The sequence below is a fragment of the Limulus polyphemus genome, unplaced genomic scaffold, assembly GCF_000517525.1.
Source record: "Limulus polyphemus unplaced genomic scaffold, Limulus_polyphemus-2.1.2 Scaffold1310, whole genome shotgun sequence".
Classification (NCBI taxonomy): domain Eukaryota; kingdom Metazoa; phylum Arthropoda; class Merostomata; order Xiphosura; family Limulidae; genus Limulus; species Limulus polyphemus.
Genome location: NW_013666920.1, coordinates 183,593 through 210,822, shown reverse-complemented (window position 1 = coordinate 210,822; position 27,230 = coordinate 183,593). Strand labels below are relative to the sequence as shown.

General features: G+C 32.3%; 1 protein-coding gene across 1 annotated transcript in view; it reads left to right on the top strand.

The window, feature by feature from the left end:
- Positions 1-27,230, top strand: part of LOC106463040 (Down syndrome cell adhesion molecule-like) — a 105,522-nt gene that overhangs the window by 68,814 nt on the left and 9,478 nt on the right. Inside the window, exons 4-9 of the mRNA XM_022390448.1 lie at positions 1,739-1,942; positions 4,414-4,710; positions 6,830-7,120; positions 13,520-13,807; positions 14,294-14,596; positions 21,755-21,880. Of these exons, the coding sequence (XP_022246156.1) occupies positions 1,739-1,942; positions 4,414-4,710; positions 6,830-7,120; positions 13,520-13,807; positions 14,294-14,596; positions 21,755-21,880 (1,509 nt within the window). The remainder of the gene's footprint in view (positions 1-1,738; positions 1,943-4,413; positions 4,711-6,829; positions 7,121-13,519; positions 13,808-14,293; positions 14,597-21,754; positions 21,881-27,230) is intronic.

Here is a 27,230-nt window from a genome sequence, read left to right as displayed (position 1 = left end):
CTATACAAAACTATAATACTGAACTATAGCCAAAATATCATATCCACATCAATACCATCTCTGTACGAAATTACCCTATCAAATAACAGCCAAGTATCATATCAATGCCATCTCTATACAAAACTATAATACTGAACTATAGCCAAAATATCATATCCACATCAATACCATCTCTGTACGAAATTACCCTATCAAATAACAGCCAAGTATCATATCAATGCCATCTCTATACAAAACTATAATACTGAACTATAGCCAAAATATCATATCCACATCAATATCATCTCTGTACGAAATTACCCTATCAAATAAAAGTCAAGTATCATATCAATACCATCACTATACAAAACTATAATACTGAACTATAGCCAAAATATCATATCCACATCAATACCATCCATGTTCGAAACTACTCTACCAAACACATAATTTTAGTACCATGTATTCTACGTTTATATAAAATAGAATGATATATATACACACATATACTGTATATTTATTTTAGTTTTATTAATAAAATATTATTTTGTCTAATACACGTGTTGCCACAGTCTGCGGGAAAACACCAGAAATAATTTTAACAGTTACACATTTCTAAATTATGTCAAACCTTCAACATTTCATTATAACAATTCATGGTTACTGAAGTATCTGCATACAATTATCTACAGTACATGTTGAGAATGGAAGCTAGAAGGAAGATGAAATGAAGTTTTTATTTAAATTATGTTTCTGTGAGAAGCTCAGGAAATCTTTTATTGTCTCATTTAGTGGCTTATATTCACAATAAAACAATATAATCTATCTACCATTATTCAGAGAAAAACAAGAAACTGTACAAGAGCGTTAACTTTATTATACATTATTTGGATTAATTTTTTTTCGTTAATTTCATTTGAACAGATATGAATAAATATGAAGAATGGCCATTGACGTTCAAAGTTTTTTCTGGCTTAACTCCTATAACATTTTGATCTACATAATAACGTCATTCTAAAATCTAAACTTTAATGCACAACTTGCTATAATGTAACATGTACTACTTTTTCAAAGTTTAGTTAATCATAGAATGAATTATGACATCTAAGCTAAATACACCGATGTTAATAAAAGTTCTTTGAATATATATGAAATTAAACTGTACACCCTGGCACATTTGGATCAGAGTTTGCGTTTATAAGTTTGTTGTTCAATGATTACATACAAATTGGGGAGAAGATAAACAGGTTGTCATATCTTCGCTCACTAGTATTTGTCTACTATAAACCATAACCATTTTTATGAGTAAATTGAGACTTTCAATAACAACCCCCTAAAGCTTTTTGATTAGTCAATATCTTGATCATGTGACTTTCCTGCAAAATAAACAGTGAATTATTTTAAAAAGTAATTTTGATTACAGTTTATTTTTAACTTGGTAAATAGAATGAATTTAGTTGTAAAGGGAAATAAGTTACATATATGAGGAGTTTCACGATTATTGCTAACTTCAAATATTTATAGCTCTAAAATCATAAATAATATTCAATGTTACACTGGTACACAATTTTTTTGAAGGCCATAGATAGGCCAAATAAAATGTTTTTGTTGACGACTCTACATGTTTCGACGTTACAACGTCATCCTCGGTCCTAAATAAAATGTTTTTAATTGTGTACCAATTTAACGTTGAATATTATTAATGATTTTACACCCATTTTAGTTGTTCTGAATAGTACGTTTACTTATCCTTATTCAGGAAACCCACGGCCAAATCTTACCTGGTGGCGAGAATCTGTCTTACTCGATGATTCATATGAAATAATAGACAATTTTGAAGTTAAAAATGTACTGCAAATTATACCGTTACAGCGTCATGACCTCATGGCTGCATTAACATGCCAGGCAACTAATAATGACGTTATACCACCGTCACAATCAACAGTTACAGTTGACATGAATTGTGAGTATAATAAATATACTGTAATATCTTGTAATGTATTTTGAAAGAATAAAGAATAGCAATAGTCAAATAAATCAATGGTCTATAAAACAGGGTAAATGATGTTACATAAGACTCATTGTCTGTATGTCAGAGTAAGAGTTGTGATACGGATGTAGGATGAAATGATACGACAAAACTAGTAGTAAAAGATCAGTAGTCTAAATGACAGGATAAAGGAAATGTCGGGATCTATAATAGTGGATAAGAACTGGGATACAGGATAAAGGGTCCGAATGATAGGACAATATTTGCAGGATAAAATAAGTAGTTACGACAGAATGAATTTGTCTGGTATATTTGAATCTGTCGATACAACAACCAGGCTCTTACAACAGCACCACTGGGACAGAAGCAGACAGTTATTTAATTGAATATTACTGCAGGTCTTCACGCGATACTTTCCCCTTTTCTGATCAAAGAGGTCAACTTCAGCCATTCCCTAATTGTACTCTCCAACAATGAAAAGGTGGGGCACATCCTTCTTCTATTTTAATGTTATGCTATAACGCTTGCAGGTTGTACCAGCCCGTCAGTACAATTTGTTGCAACATTGACATGCCTTTTATAATACCGTCTGACTAAGATTATTCTAACACAATTATCTTGCAGCTCATCAGGAGAACCCTTTTTAGATCCGTTAGTGGAGACTTTTTTTTTTTCAGATGATCAACTTTTATGCTTGCAGTGATTCTGAAATTCTGAGGCTGGATTTGTTGGAAGAGATTTACTGGCTGTAATGAAATAATCAATCATCCCCTAATTGTTTGATAGTACGAAACAAACAACCACTTTGTTAGGGTGGTGAATGAACTTCCAAATGTGTCACCTTCTGCTAACTTTTATCTGCCTTCATATGACTTGAACATCATGCATCAATACTTGAATCCAAACCTTATTGGCTTCAAATAATGGTGACGAAAATATAATTGATGGCCTCCTCAAAGCTCCAAATACTTAGAAAGGGGTTGGTAGAGAGACTGGAACCTGTTACTGGAGTACTTTATCAAAGGACAAACTTGTAAACTGAAGTGTAAATATTCTTGGATTCTTATTAATATATCTATGAACATGACAAACAGCAGTAATGCTCACATCAGAGTCAGTTGTCCAATATGAATTTTTAGTTGGCAGCTTTGATTAGTCAGATTATATTCGAATCCCAAAGACATTATGTAAGTCTTCTAAAGTCACAATAAATTTCACATCAGGACGCTGTTGAAACCCATCCACATGATCTGTTCATAATTTTATGAAAATAGCTGGAATATTTTCATCGGACGATATTTTATGATCAGGATCTCGTGGAATATCATTGTGAATTTTTTTCTGTTTGCCAGACAAAATTTTGTTTTCATGCATGAAAAGGTGCAATAATGGGTACGGAAGGCCCTGGAATACTGATGTTTCGTTGAACAACTAACTAGAATTAGTGAATAAAAAAGAAAATATATAATTTAGAAACAAATAGTAATTAATACTGTGCAGACAGCATGTCAGATGTTAGTTACATTTAAAAACATAATAATAATTACAACACAGAAAGCGTAAAATTCATAGCATTCACTGGCAACAAGAGTTACAACTTATCTAATTCATGTGATCCGTGCCCTTATGTCCTGAAGGTAATTTCTGCAGGTTTTGCAAGAGTTTTGTTTCCAAAGATAGTAGGTCGTAGACATCCCAGAGAACATTATCTATATCAGAGCCCCCTTCTCCAGCACGCAGTACAACACCAACAATATTAACATCATCATCAATCTTGTAGTGGATATCATCATGCAAACTCCAGAAGTAATTGAGACTAGAAATGTTTTCCTGGAAACCATTATACCATTGGATGACATGTCCCTTAAAAGGCTCACAAACTATGGTAAACATAAAACAATATATCATGATAAACAGACAGGTGTAGGAGAGCTAATTTCAAAGTGAAGATGCTTGGAATTTGAGGCCATTGGAGCACTCGCTAAGACTACCGTATGATATATAATAAGAAACATTTTAATCTTCTGTTCCTCAAAAATACATGAACAAAGGGCCACCATCTTCTTTGTTTAGCGGTCCATAATATTGGTCATTATCCTTTGCAACTCTAATAAGTATAAAATTCTGATATAAAGTATTACCTTGTATCCCAAATTTTGTCAAATTCATATGTAACGTAGTCAAACAATATTAGACACATCAATATACCATTCAAATAAACAAATTAATTTCTACAATACCAAAGTATAAGCGTGAAATGGTATCAGGCTTGAGTCCTTTTTGTGAATGATGTATCATACGTTAGTCGTTTAGTCCTCCATCAGTTAAAGCCTTGAAGCTGAATGATAAATCTCCACTACTATTCTACTTACTTCGTGTTTTGTTTAAATATTCTGGACATTTCAATGTCATTACTTGAAAGTCGTTTTTGTTTATATCTCCAGTTAGACCGCTGGAAGTTCACATAGAAGGTGACAAGCGACCTTTATCAGCTGGTATGGCTATCAAGATTAAATGCAGTACCGCAGGTTCCCGGCCTCCTGCTGACGTAACCTGGTGGAAGGAAGGTATAGAGTTAAAATCAGCCAAATCCATCATTTCAGCGAATGGTAACTCCACAGTCAGTACGCTGACCTTGAAACCATCCATTGGAGATGATGGGAAAATGGTGTTCTGTGCTGCTGCGAATAGGTATATTCCTGGAAGTACGATAAAAGCCAGTTGGAAATTAAACGTTATGTGTAAGTATAATGATAACTGGTAAGCATACGAAAGAAAGACACGAGGATATAACATCCTGATGAGACTTGTTTGAAGATAAAACATAATAGGAAAGAGAAACACAAAGGGTACAATTTATAATTACTTCCTTTAATTAAGATCATTCTATATAAAATACGGTTTAGACGCCAAAAACTGTTGTTGTTTTTTATTTATTTACGTCACTCATTTTAGGCCTGTTGGTTTCTAATACTTTTTAAGGTATTATACTACATGTATAAACAGGCCAACTGACGAGTTCTGGTGTTGAACAAAAGCCTTCTTGGGTAGTTATTTGTGGAAAACAAAAGAAATATTTGAAATGTTATTTTTACACGCCTCTGACTTTGAATCCGAAATGGACAAATTAAAATTAATGTGGAAACAATATTTGCAGTCCCTGTTCTTTATCAGAAATATTAGGCCTATTAATTCTATATAGCTCTACAAAAACGTTTGTAATGAAGATTTTAGTTAAATAGACATTAATACATTAGGTTGTTAAGACTGTCTACCAACAGGACTCTGTGACAAAAAAAAAGGAAATGAGAAAAATTAAAATCGTTTTATTATATGACTACACCAAAGTCTTAGACAAATTATATTGAAATACAATCTTTTATAAAAGAGTGACACCATAAAGCTTACAAACAAAAGACATAGTCTTAGACAAATTACATTGAAATACAACCTTTTATAAAAGAGTGACACCATAAAGCTTACAAACAAAAGACATAGTCTTAGACAAATTACATTGAAATACAACCCTTTATAAAAGAGTGAAACTAAAAAGCTTACAAACAAAAGACATAGTCTTAAACAAATTACATCGAAATACAACCCTTTATAAAAGAGTGAAACTATAAAGCTTACAAACAAAAGACATAGTCTTACACAATTTAAATTGAAATACAACACTTTATAAAACAGTGAAACTATAAAGCTTACAAACAAAAGACATAGTCTTAGACAAATTACATTGAAATACAACCCTTTATAAAAGAGTGAAACCGTAAAGCTTACAAACAAAAGACATAGTCTTAAACAAATTACATTGAAATACAACCCTTTATAAAAGTGTGAAATTATAAAGCTTACAAACAAAAGACATAGTCTTAAACAAATTACATTGAAATACAACCCTTTATAAAAGAGTGACACCATAAAGCTTACAAACAAAAGACATAGTCTTACACAATTTACATTGAAATACAATCCTTTATAATAGAGTGAAACTATAAAGCTTACAAACAAAAGACAGTCTTAGACAATTTAAATTGAAATACAACACTTTATAAAACAGTGAAACTATAAAGCTTACAAACAAAAGACATAGTCTTAGACAAATTACATTGAAATACAACCTTTTATAAAAGAGTGAAACTATAAAGCTTACAAACAAAAGACATAGTCTTAGACAAATTACATTGAAATACGATCCTTTATAAAAGAGTGAAACCATAAAGCTTACAAACAAAAGACATAGTCTTAGACAAATTACATTGAAATACAACCCTTTATAAAAGAGTGAAACCATAAAGCTTACAAACAAAAGACATAGTTTTATTTCGGAAAAGAAAGTTTGTTTTTATCATTATCAAACATGTTTATTCTGCACCACATTTTTTTCAAAATCGAAGCGTCTTTAGTAGTTGTACTGAATGAAAATGTCATTTATTTAATGTAACCTAAGAAATTAATTACTTGAATTATTATAGAAATATATATTTAAAAACAGTGATATTGAGAATCTAAGAATAGAATTATTGTGTTTATTTTTATGTACACGTTAATCCAAATTCGATTACAAAGAAGTAAATAGTAACGGATATATTTTTTTATTCACATTGAAAAACATTCAATAGGCTTTTTAAATTCTTAATATGTGGGATTAGTCATAAACTATTTTCTTTTCAGACTGTTTTAACTGGTTCCTTTAATAAACACATAGTACCTTTCTTCAGTAATATTACGCAATATATATATATTGTTAAATGTCATATACTAGTCTAATAAGTATTCTCCTAATTAAAAGGCTTAAATAGGGTTAGCTAGAACGTTACTTTTTCACACTGTGATTTTTTTTTAACAACTTGACAGATCCACCTCAACTCATCTTAAGATTAGGAAGAAAAGTACGTCATTTACCAATACACGAAGGAAATGATGTAGACCTCGAATGTATTATTCGGGCCAATCCTCCAGTTACAGATATTGGTTGGAAGTTTGAACGTAGAGATATTCTAGCCAATCATACAGCTGGAATTACCATTGACAATAATACTCTAATTATTCACAAAGTGCAACGTTCCAACAGAGGGCGATACTTGTGTACCGCAACAAATAGTGAAGGACGCGGAGAAAGCAATACCATCTTCCTCCGGGTACAGTGTAAGCAATTATTGTGAATCAAATTTTTTACTTATTATACCATCTTCCTCCGGGTACAGTGTAAGCAATTATTGTCCGGAGGAAGATGGTATAATAAGTAAAAGTTTGATTCACAATAATTGCTTACACTACATCCAAACTTCAAGTGAGCACATTCTATTTAAGATCATTATTTTGTTTTATCAACCAACGGTTTGAATGAAGAATAGTAAAAAAAAAAAAAAACAAATGAATTCACTAGAACACAATGTTGTTGCCTCGGACGAGATATTAATTAGTGGCTCATAATTGTAAAGACTTATCCAATTAATTACAAATGAAGGATTACTTTTGTGTTTCTTCAAAAGTTTCACAATTTTTCTAGCCTTTATTAGACATGTACAAATAATCGATTTACTCAGGAATTAGAAAGCACTTATTTATAATGACAGCTAACCCTTGCCTTTATATGGGAGGATTGTTTAGAAATTTCTTAATACTTTTCAGAAAATCATTGGCAGGGGAATGGAAGAACTCCTCGAATAGACAGCTATTGTTTGTTTGTTATTTTTGTTTATTATTTTGTGTTGTTATATTTTAGTCATTAACAAAATATTTTTCTTTTGAATGTGAATACTACAAATACTTGAACGCTTATAAGTGCATTAAGATCTCGTATATTACTGAGCAGTGTGGAGTTTAGGAGCAAATGAATGTTGTTTTGTGTGTGTCTTGTAAGAAATAATGTGCTTCATTCTTTGTTATAATTAATTGGGTTAATATTATTGGTTATAAAGCTAAAAAAATGTTGATTATTTCATAATTAAATTTTACATGTTCAGTATTGGAAATTATGGAAACAGTGAATAAAACAGCTAGAAAATCAAAATATTATGGAATTTCCTCCCTCTCTCCCTCTATTATGTGAAAACAAACTGCACCAGAGTCCAGTCAGGAGTTGAAAGCTTATACTGTGACAGGCTATCATCCAACCAATCAGACAGCACCACATCAGCTACCATGATACCCATAAAAGTATAGATATTACTCCCGGATGTAGTTTACTGAGTGCACTCGTTGCTACTAGGATATAATACCACGTGGCAAACGAACAGAAAGTGATGTTTTAGTTTTGGTGAAAGCTACTTCATACAGACTGGGCAAAATTTCATTTCAGTAGACGTATATAGCAAATCTGAAGAGTGTACATGTTGGATAGAGTTTCATCTTACAACATGACAGTGACTCCCCCAAAATGCTGAAAATGTGGTGAAGTATTACCCAAAAAACAAGAGGCCTCTGGAATACTTAATACCATGGTTTGGTCCGAACAAAGTATCGATACTATTATTTGTATTAAGATGTAGCAGCAAAAGTATTGGCAGTAGGGGGTGCTTTCTGTTACCTGCTTTTAACACCCAGCTCTTAATGTCCTTCAACATTATTTCATCTGATTAATTAATATACGGTTATTTGCCGCAGAAGTGTCTTACGGGCCGAAGATGAAAGATAGTATAACTCCAAAAACGGCTCTTTATATCAGCCTTATGGTGGCTATTGGAGTAGAACTTCATCCGAATTTACGTATTATTACAATAGTGACGGCCATGTTTTCATTGCATTCCTCCATGGAAAGTGATAGCACACTGTATGAGATATATATATGACATCTGTGTGTATGTTACGTTATAGAAAATTTAATAAAGTTATCTTTTCGATATAAAGACGTGCCACCATCTATGAATGTAGTTAACTTTAACTTACGTCAAAGATAATAAATGCTCAATAACAGCAATAATGGAGTGGATGGGTTGTGAGCCCCTATTAACATGCCCTTGTTCCAAATTATCGTCCCTCAAAGTTTAGTTGAGATTGGCCCTGCGACCTAGGAGTAGTTAGATAATGAACAGCCAACAGAGAGACATGCAGATTGTTTTGTGATTTATATATATAGATAGATAATGGATAATATCGAACTAACCATTTTGTAGAAAATATTCATTTTTACAGACTTCTGTACGTGAATCACCTGTACGTTTTTATAATTATTTCCAATAAAATACGAGGATTATTTTGCATTATTAAAGTGATGTATTTCACTGTTGAGGTTCATTAAAAGTTACCTTATATCTGCCAGTTTCAAGTATATATACTGGATCCTCAATAATTAATTTAAAATGTCATTATTTTACCTGCCAGAAACAAGTATGTTAAAATGAAAATGTATTATATCATGTCTTCGCTCAATTTAATCGTAAAATGATCCCGGAACATTGTTCTCATTTTACACCTTGCTCTAGTGTACGCTTCACCTGTCTCATAAATTGAGAAACAAAATCATTATAATGAAATAATATAATCTAAGTTTTCTTTGTTTCTTTTCGGATATTCGCACAAAGGTACTCAAAGGTTCTTTGCTTTAGGCGTCCTTAATTTTGAACTGATGATATACTAGAGGGAAGGAAGCTTGTTAACAGCACTCACCACCAACTATTGAATTACTCGGGTCTCGCCAAAGAACGAAATTTGACCGTCACTCATATAACGAATTGAAATCTCAAAGTGTGGCGCGGTTTTCTTTTTCTTTTTGTTGTTGTTGTTGTTTGTTTTGTTTTGTGTGTGTCTGTGTTTTTCTTCAGCGAAGGAAACGCGTATATAAAGATTTTGATGTTTTAGTAATGACTTCTGGCTTTGATCCTCAAAACAATAGCTTCCTCAATAAAAAATTAATAAAGGTAGTGAACCAAAACATAAAAAATGAAAAATATTATTTAATATTATGACGTCCATACTAGTGTTCTTTCTTTTGGAGCCAATCATGTAACTAAATTACGAAAAGAAAAAAAGAAACGAAAATATGCATAAATAAATATTAAAGACAGCTGATACAATATTATGATGTCCATACTAGTGTTCTTTCTTTTGGAGCTAATCATGTAACTAAATTACAAAAAAGAATCGAAAATATGGTTAACTAAATATTAAAGATAGCGGATACCATAAAATAATTTAAAAAAAGATAACTGAACGAAAGCCAGCGATGTGAATTCTCGAAACGAATACAAATAATCTTCGTGGATTTCAGATTACTAGATGCCTGCCAGGATATGAATGTTCAATTGTATGCTTTAATCCCTCCCTTCACCATTTTTTTGTGGATCGACATGAAAGCTTAGTTACTGATTTGTATTAAATGGTATAATGACTTTCAATTTCACGTTTCACTGGTGAAACTATTTTTCGTACAAATTATTAAATGACGGGTTCCTATAGCTAAATATCCAACTGTAATTGAACTGGAAAATCAAGTTTAATTTATCTAGAACCATTTATCGAAGAGTGGGGTTTATTTCAGAAAACGGTAAAGTAACGGGATGATAAAATAAAGCAACAGAGTAATTTAGATTGTTTGTTTAAAGTTAAGCACAAAGTTACACAATGGACTATCTGTACTCTGCCCACCACGGATATCGAAACCCGATTTCTAGGTTTCTAATGTTGTAAGCCCGCAGACATGCCGCTGTGCCACTGGGGGGGGGGGGGGCAATTTATAATGACAAATAGTACATACACAGTAGAGTTTGTGTTCGGATTTTATCTATACACGCTCTTTTATTTTGAATAGGTTTATGGGCATATATATATATATACATACATATACATACCTATAGATCAAGTTAATCTATAGCTGTAGTGGTATAGATCAGCAGTTCTCGAACTTTAGTAACTCCGGGGACCCTTTTTAATTTAAAATAAAATTCGCGGACCCCCCCAAACCCATCAATGTTTTTTTTTTTTGAAAAGTTGTATTCCAAAATTTTTTTTTTCTATTTCTGTAAAACTTTTTATGAAATTTCGGATATGAAACGTGGGCCCCAGTTTGAGAAATTTTCTTTTCTGTTTCTCTGATATGAGTATATTTATGAATGACTGTATATGTGTACGGGTAGATTCGTAGCGTTTTGAGAAGGCTGCTCTTCAATCAACAGCTATTTAGATTAATATTCGAAGAACTATAAAGTTCTAGTTTTATCTATATTAATTCTGTTATCTGAAAGAAGAAGAACAGATCCTTTAACACATTACTGTTCTTTCTGTTTATCCAGAAAGACCTGACATTAAATCGTACTCAAAATATCATCAATTTCTGTCTTCGTAAGAAACGGAAGCAAAAAATTTAAAATATATTTAATTAACTCATCTTTAACTCTATCGAGACAACCCTTCACAATATTTCTGCCCCGTGTTGTTATAAAAACAAACACTGTCATTGTTACCATATCTATATTTAGCATATTATCACTAATATGTAAATCCTTCCTTTATTTTTTTGACAGATTAACTGAAATGATAAATTTAACCAAAGAAAATATTCAATTTTGAGAAAAATTGAATTAAGTTCCATGTTATATTGTTGGGCCTGGCATGGCCTGGTGGTTAGAGTGCTCGACTAGCGATCTGCAAGTGAGGGTTTATAATGTGACTATCAATCCCACTATTGCCTTTCCCTCTAATCGATCACTTTTAAATCAGGAAGGACTAGCGCAGATGGCCCTCGAGTAGGTTTGCGCAAAATTCGAATCAACGTTATATTGTTGGAGTTTCAAATCCTGATTTGACCCAACAGCAAACTCATTCTAAACAATTCTTTCAGTAAAAAAATATTTATGTTATAATTTTTAAGTTAAATTACTAAGGTCCTTTATTATATAGAATTCCTTAGTAAGATTACTAAAGTAAATGAAAGTTTTTAACGCAAACTTTTATTGTCACTAAGCTTCTTCGCGAATAAAACCTTCTGGCGAGGACGTTGTCTCTAATTTTATTATTGTGATGCCCAAAGGTTCCACTGTGAAGCTTGGCTCAATACTCCTTTACATAAACGAGAATTTTGTCCATAAAACTGTACTTGAAATCTGTTTCAGTAATAAAAGCCTCTTTCTCCACTGCGGTTTGCCAGATAAGTAAGACTCGTATCCTATTTTATCTAGATCTTGAAAAGGATTGCGTATATGTGTTACAGAATTCTGATCAAAATTTGTCTGTTTATCTGGGTTGCGCCTAACCAAATCCAGCTGTTTTCTTTTTGTTGTATTTTCAGCCATTCATTTTACTTTTCCTAAATATAAAAGACTATGTATATCTTCTTCCTTTCAAGTACCTATAGATTTACTCTTTATCCATTAAATGATAAAGACTAGACTAATCAGTTTGAGTACATTTACCTCCCCCACAGAAGGTGACGGAGGTTATGTTTTCACCCCTGTGTGTGCGTGTTTGTCAACAGGATTTCTCGAAAACAGCTGAATGAATTTGAACGAAACTTAGTAAACATTGGAACTATGATTAAACGTAGAAGTTATTAGTTGTTGGAGGGTCAAGGCCACGCAAATAAAAAAAAAATCCTCATCTGTTAACATGGGGTCCGATTTTTCACGTTATTTTTGCTGTATGACTCAGTCAAAAATGATCGGATTTTGATTAACTTGGTGGACATATGTCCTGCCAAAAATGTTCCGTGTCTGTTGATAACGACGGAGATACGGATACATTTTCGAATTTTTTGAGAGCCGAATATGATTCAAAATATTTTTTCAAATCTTTTGCTCTTCAATTTTTATAGTAAAATTCAAAGAATTGCGAAACTTACTAACAACAGAAGGCTAATGCTGTGCATCGTCATATTCAGTTTCTTAGTTCTCTAGTAAAAAAAAAATCTTTTCGTTCATTCAAAATATGCTTAATGAGTGGCGAATAATTATCCAAAGTTTCCTGAAATATTTCATCACATATAGAATACACTTCTTCGGGCGATTGTCCTTCACATTAAAGGCATTTTTTTTTTTTACTTCTTGCATGTGAATTAAAAGTTGCAACAGTTCCCACTCATGTTGAACAGGCCCGGCATGGCCAGGTGGTTACGGCGCTCGACTCGCAATCTGAGGGTCGCGGGTTCGAATCCCCGTCCCACTAAACATGCTCGCCCTTTCAGCCGTGGGGGCGTTATAAGGTGACGATCAATCCCACTATTCGTTGGTAAAAAAGTAGCCCAAAAGTTGGCGGTGGGTGGTGATGACTTGCTGCCTTCCCTCTATTCTTTCACTGTTAAATTAGGGACAGCTAGCGCAAATAGCCCTCGTGTAGCTTTAATAATAAAACTTTCAGCGTCAAAGTTTTGAAGTGTTTACACTCTTGACACCTGGATATATTATTTTTAGTTTCTCTACTTCACAACACTTCAGCTGAGTTGTTTATGTTTTGTTTTTTCTACGTTCGTGCATATAATATATTGTAACAGAAACTATAATTAGAACATTGTGGGGCTTATATTTATTTATTGATTAATCATCGCTTCTACAAATTTCTATAATAACTTTCAAATACAGAGATTTTCTCATCAAAGAGTTATTTTTACTGCAGATTCACCAGTTTGTACATCCACCGAAAACATAGTATATGGTGCTGCTCTTCATCAACCTGTTGAAGTGACCTGCGAATTGGACAGTGATCCGGAGAACGTGACCTTCACCTGGACATTCAATAATTCTATGATAAATAGTGATATTTTTTACGTCTATAGTGAAGGAGCGTCTAGCACACTAACTTATATCCCTACCTCCCAATCTGCGTTCGGAACGCTTACTTGTTCAGGAGCTAATAATGTTGGTCCTCAGTTGAAGCCATGTGTTTTCGCAATAGTTGCCGCAAGTAAGTAGAATATTTTTTATGTCACATGAATTTCACCCGAAGATAGTGAATAATAGAAAACCTGTTTGATTTGTAAATAAAGAAATAAACTTAAAAAAACCTATTGAGAAAACAAAATAATATTTCTGGTAGTAAAAAATAACCGCTTTAGCTGAAAATTAGGCAAAATGAGGTAGTAAAAGAACAGTGTGACAAAAGACGATATCCCCTTGATTGTATGTCCTATGATATCGAGATATAGCTATATATTATGTATCTGAATGTCTTAGTTGCGAAATACAGTATTCACGACTTCTCTATAAAAGTATTATACTCGGATTTCACGAAAAACTTTGTTGTATAATAGATATAAAACCGGCTAGATTCCAGGGCATTGTTGTATAAAAGATATATATCCTGCTAGGTTCCAGGGCATTTTTGTTTAGTTTATTATATGACCTAGTTTCTCAGCTTAGTGGGTATATTTCTATTATTTCTTATCTAAAGGACCGCCGGATCCTCTGATAAACTGCACTGTCATCAACCTGACCCAGACCATCATCGCGATGGAGTGTGTGGAAGGGTTTGATGGTGGAATTAGACAAGGTTTCTACTCAGAGGTCTTTGATAAAGCTCGAAATAATTTAAAGTCAAACTTTACCTCTCAAAGTCCGGTTTTTATTGCTGATGGACTTAACCCTGGAACACTATACGTAATGAAAATGTACGCCAATAACTTCCTAGGGAAAAGTGAACCCTTTCTGGCGAATGTTGAGACTTTACAAGCACCACCAGAACAGTCGAGACAGGGTTGGTTGTTTATTTATTTAGCTTGATTGTTTTCTAGTATAAATAGGTCATCAGTAACTGAAGTAATGCTAGACACTGTGCAAATAGAATCACTGGTGTAACTTGAAATAACATTATACAAAACTCTCACCGATTTAGTGCATTCAACTACTCTATTTTTGACAGAAGAACAAGAAATTCTTAAACAAGACGTCTACTATAGAAAAGTGCATGCATAATGCCATTATCAAATTCGTACTAAAAGCAAAATGTCTATCGAAACATTCTATTGTAAATATTTTTATTATCTGCTTCTTTAAAAGTATTCTCATTGTATCATTAAAGGAAATTTTTGTATTTTTATGCCTTAGCGAAAACTTTCCTAAAGGAAGGAGTTTTATCAATCAGAAAGTCAAACGTTTTTGCTGTTTTAGTTTCCATGCAAACAGTTTCGATCGCCCGTTCATGTGGTATCTTTTTTTTTTTTAGTTTCCTGTATCTAGCTTCTTTTACACATGGCGTGACAATTGCTTTGTTTGCTTTTCGACGTCTCAGTCTTCTGACTGTTCTCTTCTACCATTTTTTAATTTTTTTTTTTTAGCCATCATTCAATGTCTTTCACCGTTCATCGTTCCGCCAAACATACGAAGGCATCTTGACTTCATTAACACAGTAAATCTCTTTAGTTCCTATTCTGCCTTGAATTTCTTTGTTCATCCATTTGGTCCTCTCATTCAAAGATTCGTTCTTCAACACCATCCATCAAAAGCATCAGGACTATCTAACAGAGTCTACATTAGCAAGTAGTTCTAAGGTCCATATTGGGATGTGATATTATAAATTCCAATATATTTCACAGTACTGTTGAAATGATATGCATAGCTACACCAACATTCTTTTTTTTCTATTATAACTATACCAGTTTTTCTTTTACAGTAACCTTTTTTTAAACGGTCGTGTTTAAGTACAACGCTACGCAATGGACTCCCTGTGCTATGCCCACCGCAAGTGTCGAACTTCAATTTTAAGTGTTATAAGCCCATAATAATCTTAGCGTTCAGCCACTGAGGGCACCTTTTACATTTCCGTTTCTATCGTCAATGGCCTCGCGTTGGCCTAAAAATTAATTTTTTGTCACCATTATCCATTTTCCTTCAGTTTTCTTATTTGTGTCATCTTTATATGCTCACAAAATACTAAAGTCTCTGTATAAGATTCCAAACAGAGTTGTAACTAATTTTATAAAACGTACTTCATGATTTAGATTTAAATTTTACCTCTCAAGATCCGAAACTTTCTGCTAATGATCTTACCCCTAAAGACTGTATATACGCAATTATATTCAATCTTAAAATATTTATATCGGGGGGGGGGGGATTCATAAAAAGCTAATTTTGAACTGATAGATTAGAAGAAAGACAGCTAATCAACACCACCCACCACAAGCTCTTTGGCTTTTTTGGTTTAAACTATTTGTAGGATTTCACTGTCAGTTCTATAGAGTACCCACAACCCAAAATGCGGAGCACATTTTTTTCGAAATCGAGCCGCGAACCTTTAACCCTCGGATTCAAAGTCCAGCTTGTTAACCTCTAACGAACAACCGACCCCAATTTAAAAGTGATCCCTTTCCGACGAATATTGCAGACTTTACAAGTCATAGCTCTCTAGACTAGGCCAGGTTATTGTTTTTTCATTTATCTTGAATATTTAATATAATATGTAAACCAATCAATAATGACTGAATTAGTACCTGATACTGTACATACATCATAAGCACTAGTGTAACGTCAAAGAAAATTATAGGTGGAACAACACTCTTCAATAGTTTTCCGTCAATCATTTTATTTATAGGTGTTGTTTTTTTATAATCTTAGAAAGGACGTACCTGTTGTGATATTTGAAAAGCAATAATAAAATAACGCTTTCGCGGGTATGGATGTAAATAATACACTTAGTTTCCTCAACAAACAGAAAGTAATACCACTTTTAGTGCTAACACTCTAGATTTGTTGTTTCAATATAATTTTAGGCAGACTTAGTAGGCTTGAGAAGAGTATATGAATACAAAAATAGTTAAATATAGTTCAGAAGAATGTTTATTGTTTCGAGTCAACTTAGTTTGCTTATGTCATAGCAGAGCTGACCATTCTTCCAGTCGAAGCAAGTGTCGCGATACATATTGTCATTATGAAGAAAACTCCATATTTAAAATTATCGTATCTTAAAAGTTAGATGTCCTTAAAAGGACTAAATTTCACCAGAGGCGTATTGAGAATCGTAAGTTCCATTCAGGAACGTTCGATATTATTACCTAACTTGCTTTTTTTTCGCAACTTAGCATTGATTTTGTTTCTCTTCTTCCTCTCTGTTTCAAAAATACGAGATTAGAGATTTGGATAAAAAATGCGGATAATGAAAGGCTCAGTGAACACTATCCGGAGCATATTATGTTTGCAGTAGCTTCATTTAGAGGTAAGCTTTATAATATGGTACTTGAAAATAACAGAAATGCAAAACACCTTCTTTGACATTCTTTTAAACACCCTGTACCATATCCAAACTTTTCTGAAGAAAAACTTATGAATATCATTGTACTTCTAGTAAGTTTCTGTTGGTATAATCACGCTGTAGTAGCACAGAAGTGCAAAGTAGAGCACACATCTTGAAACCACACATCTTGACAACACAGTTACTTCCACTCGCTTACTCTCATATAAACGAGAAACTAGAAAGGAATAAAACGTCATTTATAATTATAACCTTATTCTGATATAAACACGTGACATTATGTTTGGAATTGTACAAGAAACGGAATAGAAAATGCGTATATTGATAGCTGTATATATATTATATGTTTTACACGTATAATCCAAGTCTTTATTACCACCACCGTTGAGTTTGTACAAGTAATTCAACATGATAGTTTATCTTCGGTTTCCTTTTTTTTTAAATTGGCGAATTTTTCCCTAAGATTCAGGTTAACGTAAAGTAGCCACACCTAATCACTAATTTTTACAGCGAAAGAAGGAGTCATTAAACTTGGAAGACGGCATTAAAACTATGTTTCTTAATTTTTAGCAGGCCAATATTGATATAGATTTTCTGTATATATTGCCCTTCATTTGAAAATAAATTGAAAAATTCAACCTTCTTTATAATGATTAAAATTTTGGGTTTGATATTTGCTTTATTTTATTTTTTCAACCTGAATGGTACATTATGTGACACGTAGAATAACGACTAGCTAAGAAACCACAGTGTTCAAACACTTTAGAACACTAGCCTAAAGGAAGAAAACCAGTCAGCATTATCTGCCTCTTACACGGTTACTCTTAATCGAATTACAAGATTGGTTATTTCGGTTATAACGTTCTAACGGCAGAAAGTAATCTGCAGCATAACACTGCTCAAACCAATGTTCTCTCTTATCCATAGACTATCGTCCCCCAGACTTACAACGCTAAAATCCGGGGTTCTATTCTCCAACGCTGACAGAGCAGATAGTCCAATGTGGCTTTGCGCTAAAACAAATAAACAATAAAAAAATCCAAAACGCAGCACACTTATCATTAGGTTATTCCTTGTCCGAATTTGTATATCAATTGACAGGTTTTCATTTCAGTATACAGTATAAAGCTTTGCAAAAACGTAATTAGTGATAAATGTATCATTTTGTCATTCCATATTTTTACTTCAAGGTTAAAAAAAGTAAACCAAATCGCATGTACTCTACAATAGTTAACTATCAACTACCAAACCAGCTTATTTAACATTTACTTTAAAGGAGCATGATTACTTATCACTTTTCACAAAATTAAAAGCTTTCCTTTAAAAAAAAAATGGAATTCCCTTCACGCTTAAAAACAAAGAATTATCGCACAAGTTATTCTAACAAAGATTATGGCGAATAACCTGCATGCATTACAATGTTGTCGTTTTTTAATAAGACACATTTATTCCTCCAAGTAAATCACATGATGTTGACCATATCTCAAATTGTACGAGCAATGTTTTTGATTTATCTGCCTATATTTTCGGCCAGTGTACAAAGGCAAAAATGTTAGACTTGGTCAAACACTCTTTTGACCTCTTTCATTCTTAATTATAAAGTAATTACAATTGGATGTTTTTTCTCATTAATTAAATCGGAATTTTAACTGGTTTATGTTTTAGTCGTTTGTCAGTCGTCTGCGACGGTGGTTATTTCGTGAAGCGTGTACTTTTCCGGAAAGTTTAATTGTTTACGTGGGATGTTATATCCCATCACTCTATGATTGCGTCTGCACCTTCTGACTGACTTGTAAAATGTTTTCAGTAAGCGTACATAGTTTGAGAAGCTTTTTTCATTCAGGCATACAATTAAATATATGTTATGTCGCTGCCTCTCTCAAGCGGATTCTTCGCTATTGGTTTCTAAACCAGTTTGGGCGCAATTATTCCTGGTGGTTGTATATAGTGGTCAGGAACTGCTCGTTCCAATCTGCACATATTTGAATTTTGGTCTGGATGACTTGTGGTAAGTCAACATAGTCTGTATTTGTTTGAATCGTTACTAGAACGTTTCTTATAAAAGAAACTTTAATTGTTACCTCTCTTTTAGATTTATGTTGAGAAAAGAGGATTACAATATTAAACTCTTGAAGATATAATCTACTTTGGAAGTTGTCATAGCAACGCATTTTTAAAATTGTAGCAATAGTAATTTCTGTTTTTTTCATGTATTTATATTTATTTATGTTTCTGAACGAATGATTGTCAAAACTATTTACCAATGAGCTCATCAAACTTCCCAGAGACCGCATTTAAAATAATAATTTAGACGGAAAGCAACCGCCATTTTTTTTATTCGCATCAGTGTAATATTCACGAAGAAATAATATCTTATCGAGAAAGCAAGAGCGGCTTTTATCCGTTTCGCTTCCATAACAAATCTTCATTTTATGTTATGGTGCATCAAATTCCAGAAAAAATGTAGCTCCAATTTTTCAAAACTGGGGGGTTCATATTTCGGGTTCCATAGTTCAACATCAAAATTTTTAATTGCTTTTACATTTAATTTATTTATTTATTAAAAAAACAAAGACTTGTATCGATATTTTTATAAGAAATTCAAGTATTCTAATCTGAACATCTCTGAAGTACATGACACGGAAAACAAGAGGCGTCATACTTTTTTAACAAAACATGAATCTTTTTTTTGTCCATTTCTTTTATAGCAACACTAACAAAAGTAGTCCATCAATTAACTGAGACTGGAATATTCTTGTGTTTTGTTTGAAGGAAATATTCAGAATTTAAAATAAGTTGCTGCAATCACTGCCTTTTTCAGTTATGATGCATTCCTTTTTAACTTTCAAAGCTAATCACAATCGTGTCTGGAATAAATTTAATGACGGCTGGATTAATCTTGTCTTCTGCATCCAGGTGTAAGGAGCTGTATGTAATAGATCTTCCTCTTTCCTTAGATTCTCTGACTTACACAATCTAATTCAATGAATTAAACTATACTTATGCTAATTTTATAGACATAGTTCTTATTGCGGTACATCCTAATACATTACATCAATGAAAGTTTTGGTATTTTCTGTAGCTACATATGTTAAGTTGTATGAGGTCATCCTTGCGTCCAAAAACCAAATGTATATAAAACCTCCTTATGCTTAGCTTTTACATAAACTTCTTACGATTCCTTCTTTATGAAGTTCTGTGAAGAAGAAATCTCTTCGCTTAGCTTGTAATTACATGTCTTGTTGATGTCCTTTGAATCTACATGTATGAAATTGTGTGTGTTAAATTATCCTTGTAGTGCATACCTCTGTTTTTCTGGAGAGCCACTGCATCCAGATACAGAAGATATGTGTAGTAAATACCTTTATGCTTAGCTAAATATGATTATGCTTGAGTTGTTGGTTTTTATTTTGTTGTTGTTGTTTTTTTTGGTATTGTTATAATACAAAATAATGAATGTTTTGAGTTCTTAAATTCTGGAAAGATTAGTTCTAGATGAAAGCTTGATCTATCATGTGAACTAACCATTTCAAGTCATTTCGCAAGCTACCAATAGAAAGTTCCTCCTGTTTTCTTTTCTTTTTTTTTTTTTTGTTTTTTCTCTTTTATGAAATAGCCCTTACGAATTTTTGATAGTTCTTATGCGATTACGACACAACCTTTAAAAGCTTGTTCTCCTTATATCGTTATTTTCTGTAAAGAAAACCTTTGGGAGTGATTCACGTGCAATATCTGAAAATGGCACAATAATTCAATTTTGAAGCTTCTTTTCTGTCTGAACTATTCGTTTCCCTTCCACAAGAAACGAAACTACACATCATTTATTCTCTAAGATCAAAATTGAATATTATTTATTTACTGATTAAGCGTCAATAATTCAATTCTTTAAAAAAACAAAGAATCAAATCTAAATTTAAAATTAACTCTCTTTTTTTTTTGCTATGATATAGACTATCAAAACTTTTTTTTTTAATTTTGTTTGTTCTCTTAAAGATGACCGCCAAAATTGGTCAATATAAGATTAAAATTAACCCTTGCATAGTATAGAATAGAATGTCAATATGAATATATATATGATGATTTTCAGACAACTGAGAACAGTGGTGGGGAAAGGTATAACTTAAAACTAGAAAGTGCCAATGTTATATTTACCTCCGCAATTCTTTTCATGTATTACCTTATTGAATTTATGTACTAACAATAAACATTAAAACTGGAAAACATCGTCAATATCGTTACTTAAAGTGTTTTATAAAATGTATTGTTAAGGAACAATATATGTAACTTACGAATACGTGGGAACATTTCTCTGACTAGCCAACATATAAAAAATAAGTTATAATTCTTAACTTAAGACAGAATATAGTTTGCTTTATAATCCTTGGTAAAATGCGGTCGTTTAGTTAACTTTCCTATGAAAGAATAATATCATATGTTTCATTATGCATTCAACGTAAAATATTAAACTTCACACAGTATTTCATTTCGAGTTCCTATTAATTCTAAGTGACGCCTTTTACAGTGAGTTTTGTAAAAATGGGCTTAAAAAGCCGATACATTTATAAAGTGAGGAGAAATTTAAATAGTTTCGATATTGTTTTTAGTTCTGAACTAAAGTTATTGTTCAATAATATATAAAAGCCTCTTTATTCCTTATTTTTTTTACAGATATAGGTTGGCATCTCCAAGTGAAGGTGATCCTGATATCAGGAGTGTCTGTTGTGTTAGTGCTAATTCTTTTTGTTGCATGTGCCATCATCTTATTGAAAACTAGGACACCCAACCGATGGAAAGGTAGTAAGCATAAAAAATAATGTTTTTTGTACTGTAATGTTTAAATCAGAAAGTAATGAACCACTAGTAATCATAAGATGATATGCTTAGTTTGAATACAACCACAACGCGATTATCACCGAAACGTACTTTTAACTGAACACAATTTCTGAACAAACAAAACATATAAAACAAAATGTAAAGTGATTATTATTATATAATTGTACTTATATTTAAAGCACATTATTTCTCGTATTCGTCGTAGGATGTTAATATTTAACTCTAAACTGTTTAAATGAAAGTAAATGGTAATTTAAGCTTGTACACACATTAAGAGAAAATAGACATAGAGGAAAATATTTAAGAAAATAATAATAATAATAAATATTATAAATTATGTATCTGTTCAAGTAGTTAGATAAAAATCCAACTTAGAGTAGGTATAACCTTTTTTCTTAATTTTTCCTTTACTTATTTGTTAAATAGTTTAGACACAAGATAGGAGCTATTCCTGTGAGTCGTAGTTCTATACACAGCTTAGTAAGTTCAAATGGATATCACATACAATATACATAACGATAAATATAATGAAATAACAAATAGCGCGATTGGTGTGTCATCAAGGATGTCAGTAAACAGTATAAAATATTTAATTTTGTGAATATGTTTGCAAGTTGCATATATAAATATAATCTGTCTACAGATGTATAGGCAAGCATTATAGTGTTGTGTGTGTGCGCAATAATTAATATTTGTCCTACATCCAGATGTATTGCTTTCATTCTGCAACTTAAAAGCCAATTAAATTTTGTAACGTTCTGCTGCAACGCAAGTGAAGGGAAAAAAAACACTTTATTTCGCAATTTTTTCGAGTCTGTTTTATCATTACAGTTTGTGCAATTTAGTTTACCTTTAATATTTTTGAATGATTATTTCTCTGTAACACAGTTAATGTGAAAATTGTTAATTCATTTCCAGAAAGCAGTTAGCATCATAAGAGCATCTTAAATCGAAAAAAAAATCCAAAGTAGTAGTGAATCTAAATCCAAAGTATTTTTATAATTTAAAATAAAATTTTCAAATATCTTATAACAAGACGAAAATACGTTATCAAATTATGTCTATTTACATTATTATAATCTATTATTATTGCTTAATAAAGATTATTAAAATATATTTTTTTCATATTCTTATGAAATGAATCCTCGAACAAACTCACTTATAGATGTCACTATTTTACACGAGGATCCAACAAGCTCACAAGTTTAAAAAATAACGTGAACAATAAGGTTAGAAACACAAATTCGTCATTCACTGTAGAATAATCTCATTGGAAGGAAAAGTTTTGCCAGGGTTTTTTTTTTGTTAAATTTCGCGCAAAGCTACTCAACGGCCATCTACGCTAACCGTTCATAATTTTTAAGTGATAGACTAGAGACTGAACACCACCCAGCGCCAAGTCTTAGGTTTCTCTTTGCCAATGAATAGCGGGATTGACCGTAACATTATAATTCCAAAACAGCTAAAAAGGGCGAGCATGTTCGGTAAAGAGCTTTTATCTTTCGACCTACAGATTTCGAACCGAGCTCTCTAACCACCAGACCATGCCAGTTTGTTCAGTATGGACATTAGCATATATCGAAGATTAATCAAATATCGATAGATAAAATTAGTTTTTAAATCTGACAAGTATAATATACAAAGTAATCACATCTTGTATCATTCGTTTAAGAGACAATTTCATAGTCAAAAACATTTTTGCAGGATAATAATTTATCATCAAAAATCTGTATGAAACCATTTTAACAGCAGCAGCAAGCAGAAGTACAAAATGTGAAAGTGTCTCTACACTAGAAAAAAAAAGTTGTATTGTAAATTAGCAAAAACATTGTGTTCCCTAAACTCAGACTGTTGTAGCGATAAACTTGCATGTCTTGCGTGTTTTGTAGCAAAATAAAAGACGTGCGGTTTTCAATTCAAAATTGTGTTTATATAAAAACATTGTTGTATGAGGTAAAATCACGTTTTATTGTGATCTTAGAAAGTGGGTCTTACAAAATGACCTGTGTTAGGAAATGGTTTTTACAAAATGACCTGTGTTAGGAAGTAGTTTTACAAAATTATCTGTCTTAGGAACTGATTTTACAAAATGATCTGTGTTACGAAGTAGGTTTATAAAATGACCTGTGATAGGAAGTAGTTTGACAAAATGATCTCCGTTAGGAAGTAATTTTACAAAATGACCTGTGATAGGAAGTAGTTTGACAAAATGATCTCCGTTAGGAAGTAATTTTACAAAATAACCTGTGATAGGAAATAGTTTTACAAAATGTGCTACGAAGTGGTATGAAGATAGTGTCCAATGGAACACAAGTGTTGTGCATCAGCCAACACATTTTTGTTCAGTTTTTTATCCCACAGTGACAATATTGTTTTTAATTTTAACTTGTGTTTTAGGCATTCAAGCGTTTGTTGTGTTGTCTTAAGACAAGTTTCTTTGCTTTTTACAGTAGAATTACTGTCTTCTAGGGGTGACATTCAGGTTACCACCATTTTTTAAGGCCTAATATAAACTTGTTGAAAAGTGATCCTTTGATTAAGCTTTATCCTCTACCTAATTCTAAGAACTTATGAGTAAAATTAAAGCGTAATGTATAAATTTGACTAATATAACCACGCATCCAGACGATGACCATATACGATGTTCTCTGACACCTCATTGGTTCTTCGGGTTGCAGTCACCATGGGATCAGCTATCAATGAAATCACGAGCAGTATTATGATTGGCTCGACTTTATGGTCAAAAGTCTAAATAATGAGGCTAATTTAGGCGTAAAAAGATGACCAGTAATTTTCATTTGCCCCTTGGTTGTTTTGGCTCTCTGGTTTGCATAAAAACAAACGAGGCAAATCTGTTTTAGTTCTGATACTTTTTATGTAATTGATATATCATTTCTGATCTCGATGTCCCGACTCTTATATGAAATTACTAAAGCATAAAGAACACTTTGTTTATTTATTTGGTGTTAAGCAACAAAAAAAAACTATCTGCATTGTGCCCACAACAAGCATCGAAACCCGGGTTTTAACGTTACAAGCCTTAAGATTTACCGCTGAGCCACTGGGAGGTGAAGAATGGTCGTAAAACTTCTACTAATAGTTTAATTTTTAATTCGGATTAAACAGATATTACTGCACGTTTTTTGAATAATATTATTGTTGTTATTCTAAGTTAAATTAACCTTCATTGGACAGTAATAATCAGAATAATAATTCAGCAATTAAAGTGACCGTGTTCGTCAACTTATATAGCGTTGAATAAACAGTGATGAAAATACAAAAAGCAACATTTATGTTTTATTAAAAGGCTAAAATTCAAGGAACTTGTGCATATATTCAAAATATATTAAAATACTCAAACGATCAACATTGTTTAATACACACTTAAAATCTTTATTTCAAGATCGATCAACGGTCTTGAAAGACGCTCTATATGTTTCGACGTCGATTTTAATTGTGTACTAAAACAACGTTGATCATTTGAGTATTTTAATACATTTTATATATTTATGTTTGAGTACATGCCTAACTATTGCGTAAATTGTGTAAGATGGGTAAGTTTGGAAGGCAAGCCTTCTTTATCAAACGTGAGGGTAGAAGGTCCATCTTTCTAACTCTTTAGTGACTCCAAGATCCAGAACACTCACCAGAATTTTACGTTCTCACAGAGAAATACTTAACTAGGATCAGGAAGCTTGAAACAAGCGTTTGAAACGCATCTAGTTTCTGCATGTATAATTTGATTTAGTGAGCGTATAATGTTTTCGGTTGTAAATTTTTTGAAAGTTTATTGTGAAACACTGTTTTGAAAAAACAATCAAATAGTTGCTTCCATATTTTTTCTTCTTATTTTTTTTGAGTCAGAAAGTTTCGTTTTATATACTCAATCAATTTTCACTTGTTGATTTCTTTAGAATATTTATTTTGATACCCTTATTTTGCCGATTGAAGCAGTCGACTTACAGCTATAAATCAAACAAAAACAACAAGACTGAGACAGATTTGCTGGTGATGAATGACCTCATTATTCAAAACGATGTCATCGTTACCTCTAAAGGGTGCTGTATCATGATGCTTTTTAGTTGAGGTCACTTTATGAATAATATTTACTAAAACAGGGAAATAATTGTATTTCTGTGTTTCGTTTGAAAACAATGATCTTAACAATATATTAAATACAAAAACGTTTTAGATCATTTGCATAACTTGCTGTCGCCTAAATGTTCTTACCTAAATTGTAACAGATTATTTGGGCTGTGTTTGTTTGATGATGAGAGAAGGTTGATTATGAAATCCAACAGAGTCACTCACTGACTCTCTCGTCAGAGGATTCAGTGTTTCCAATCCTCTTGGAGTCCATAATCAACCTTCTCTCGTCCTAATCTAAAATTTTCTCTTACAAAAATATAACTTTAATGTCTAACAGACATAATATAATACGTAAGAAAAGAACATCTTCAAAAACTATAACACAATCTTGCTTCAAAATGATAAGTGAATATTTAAACATTTCGCCTTTCGTTTGCTGTGTTATCAATGATTGCACTAACTTCATATTTTTAAAATGCGTCGCTAATTTCCACACTGCACTATTGTACTCTCCACTATGAAGCGTTAAACATCAAGATTTTCCCTTTCAGAAGGTTATTTGCTAAAGGCGGTAGCTCTTTTTCAAAGTTATGACCCACTAAAAGTTCTAAAAAAACTCTATAGGTGGTACGTTAAAAGTGACTTCAACCAATAAGAAGTTCCTAAATAAACAAGAAAAATACGTAGAAATAGAAATCAAACGTCGAGTAAACCAAAAGTGTTGACATGTACTTGTGATAACCACACATAAGCTTAGAAGCAAACAAGAAAATTAAAAATAAATCTTGAAGTGTAATGTTTATAGTTCGAGCAACTAGAAATACCATGGAAATAAAAGTTTGGACTATTTCTTTCTAATTTCCATTCAAAAAATAAATTAGATTAGAAAAAAGAAAACCCCTTAGAAAAGAAAACTGTCCAGATCATAAATTATCGGTTTCGAAGATGGTCATTTTAGTTACATCAGAATTTGTTTAGAGATAAGCCTGAATATATACAAAAATCGTTAATGCCATTTTTTAAACTGATTAAAGTGAATCCACAAAGATTGTATTTGTTTTGTTGCCTCATGTAACTCAGGTTTTCGTGGATTGGCTTGAAACCATGCTTCTCATCCTGTAGTTCCTCAACCAAAATCAATACTTTACGTTGTAGTTCCTATAAGCAAACATATGTAATGTAGCTATAGAAACAAACATTAGGCCTTCATTTGCAAATATAT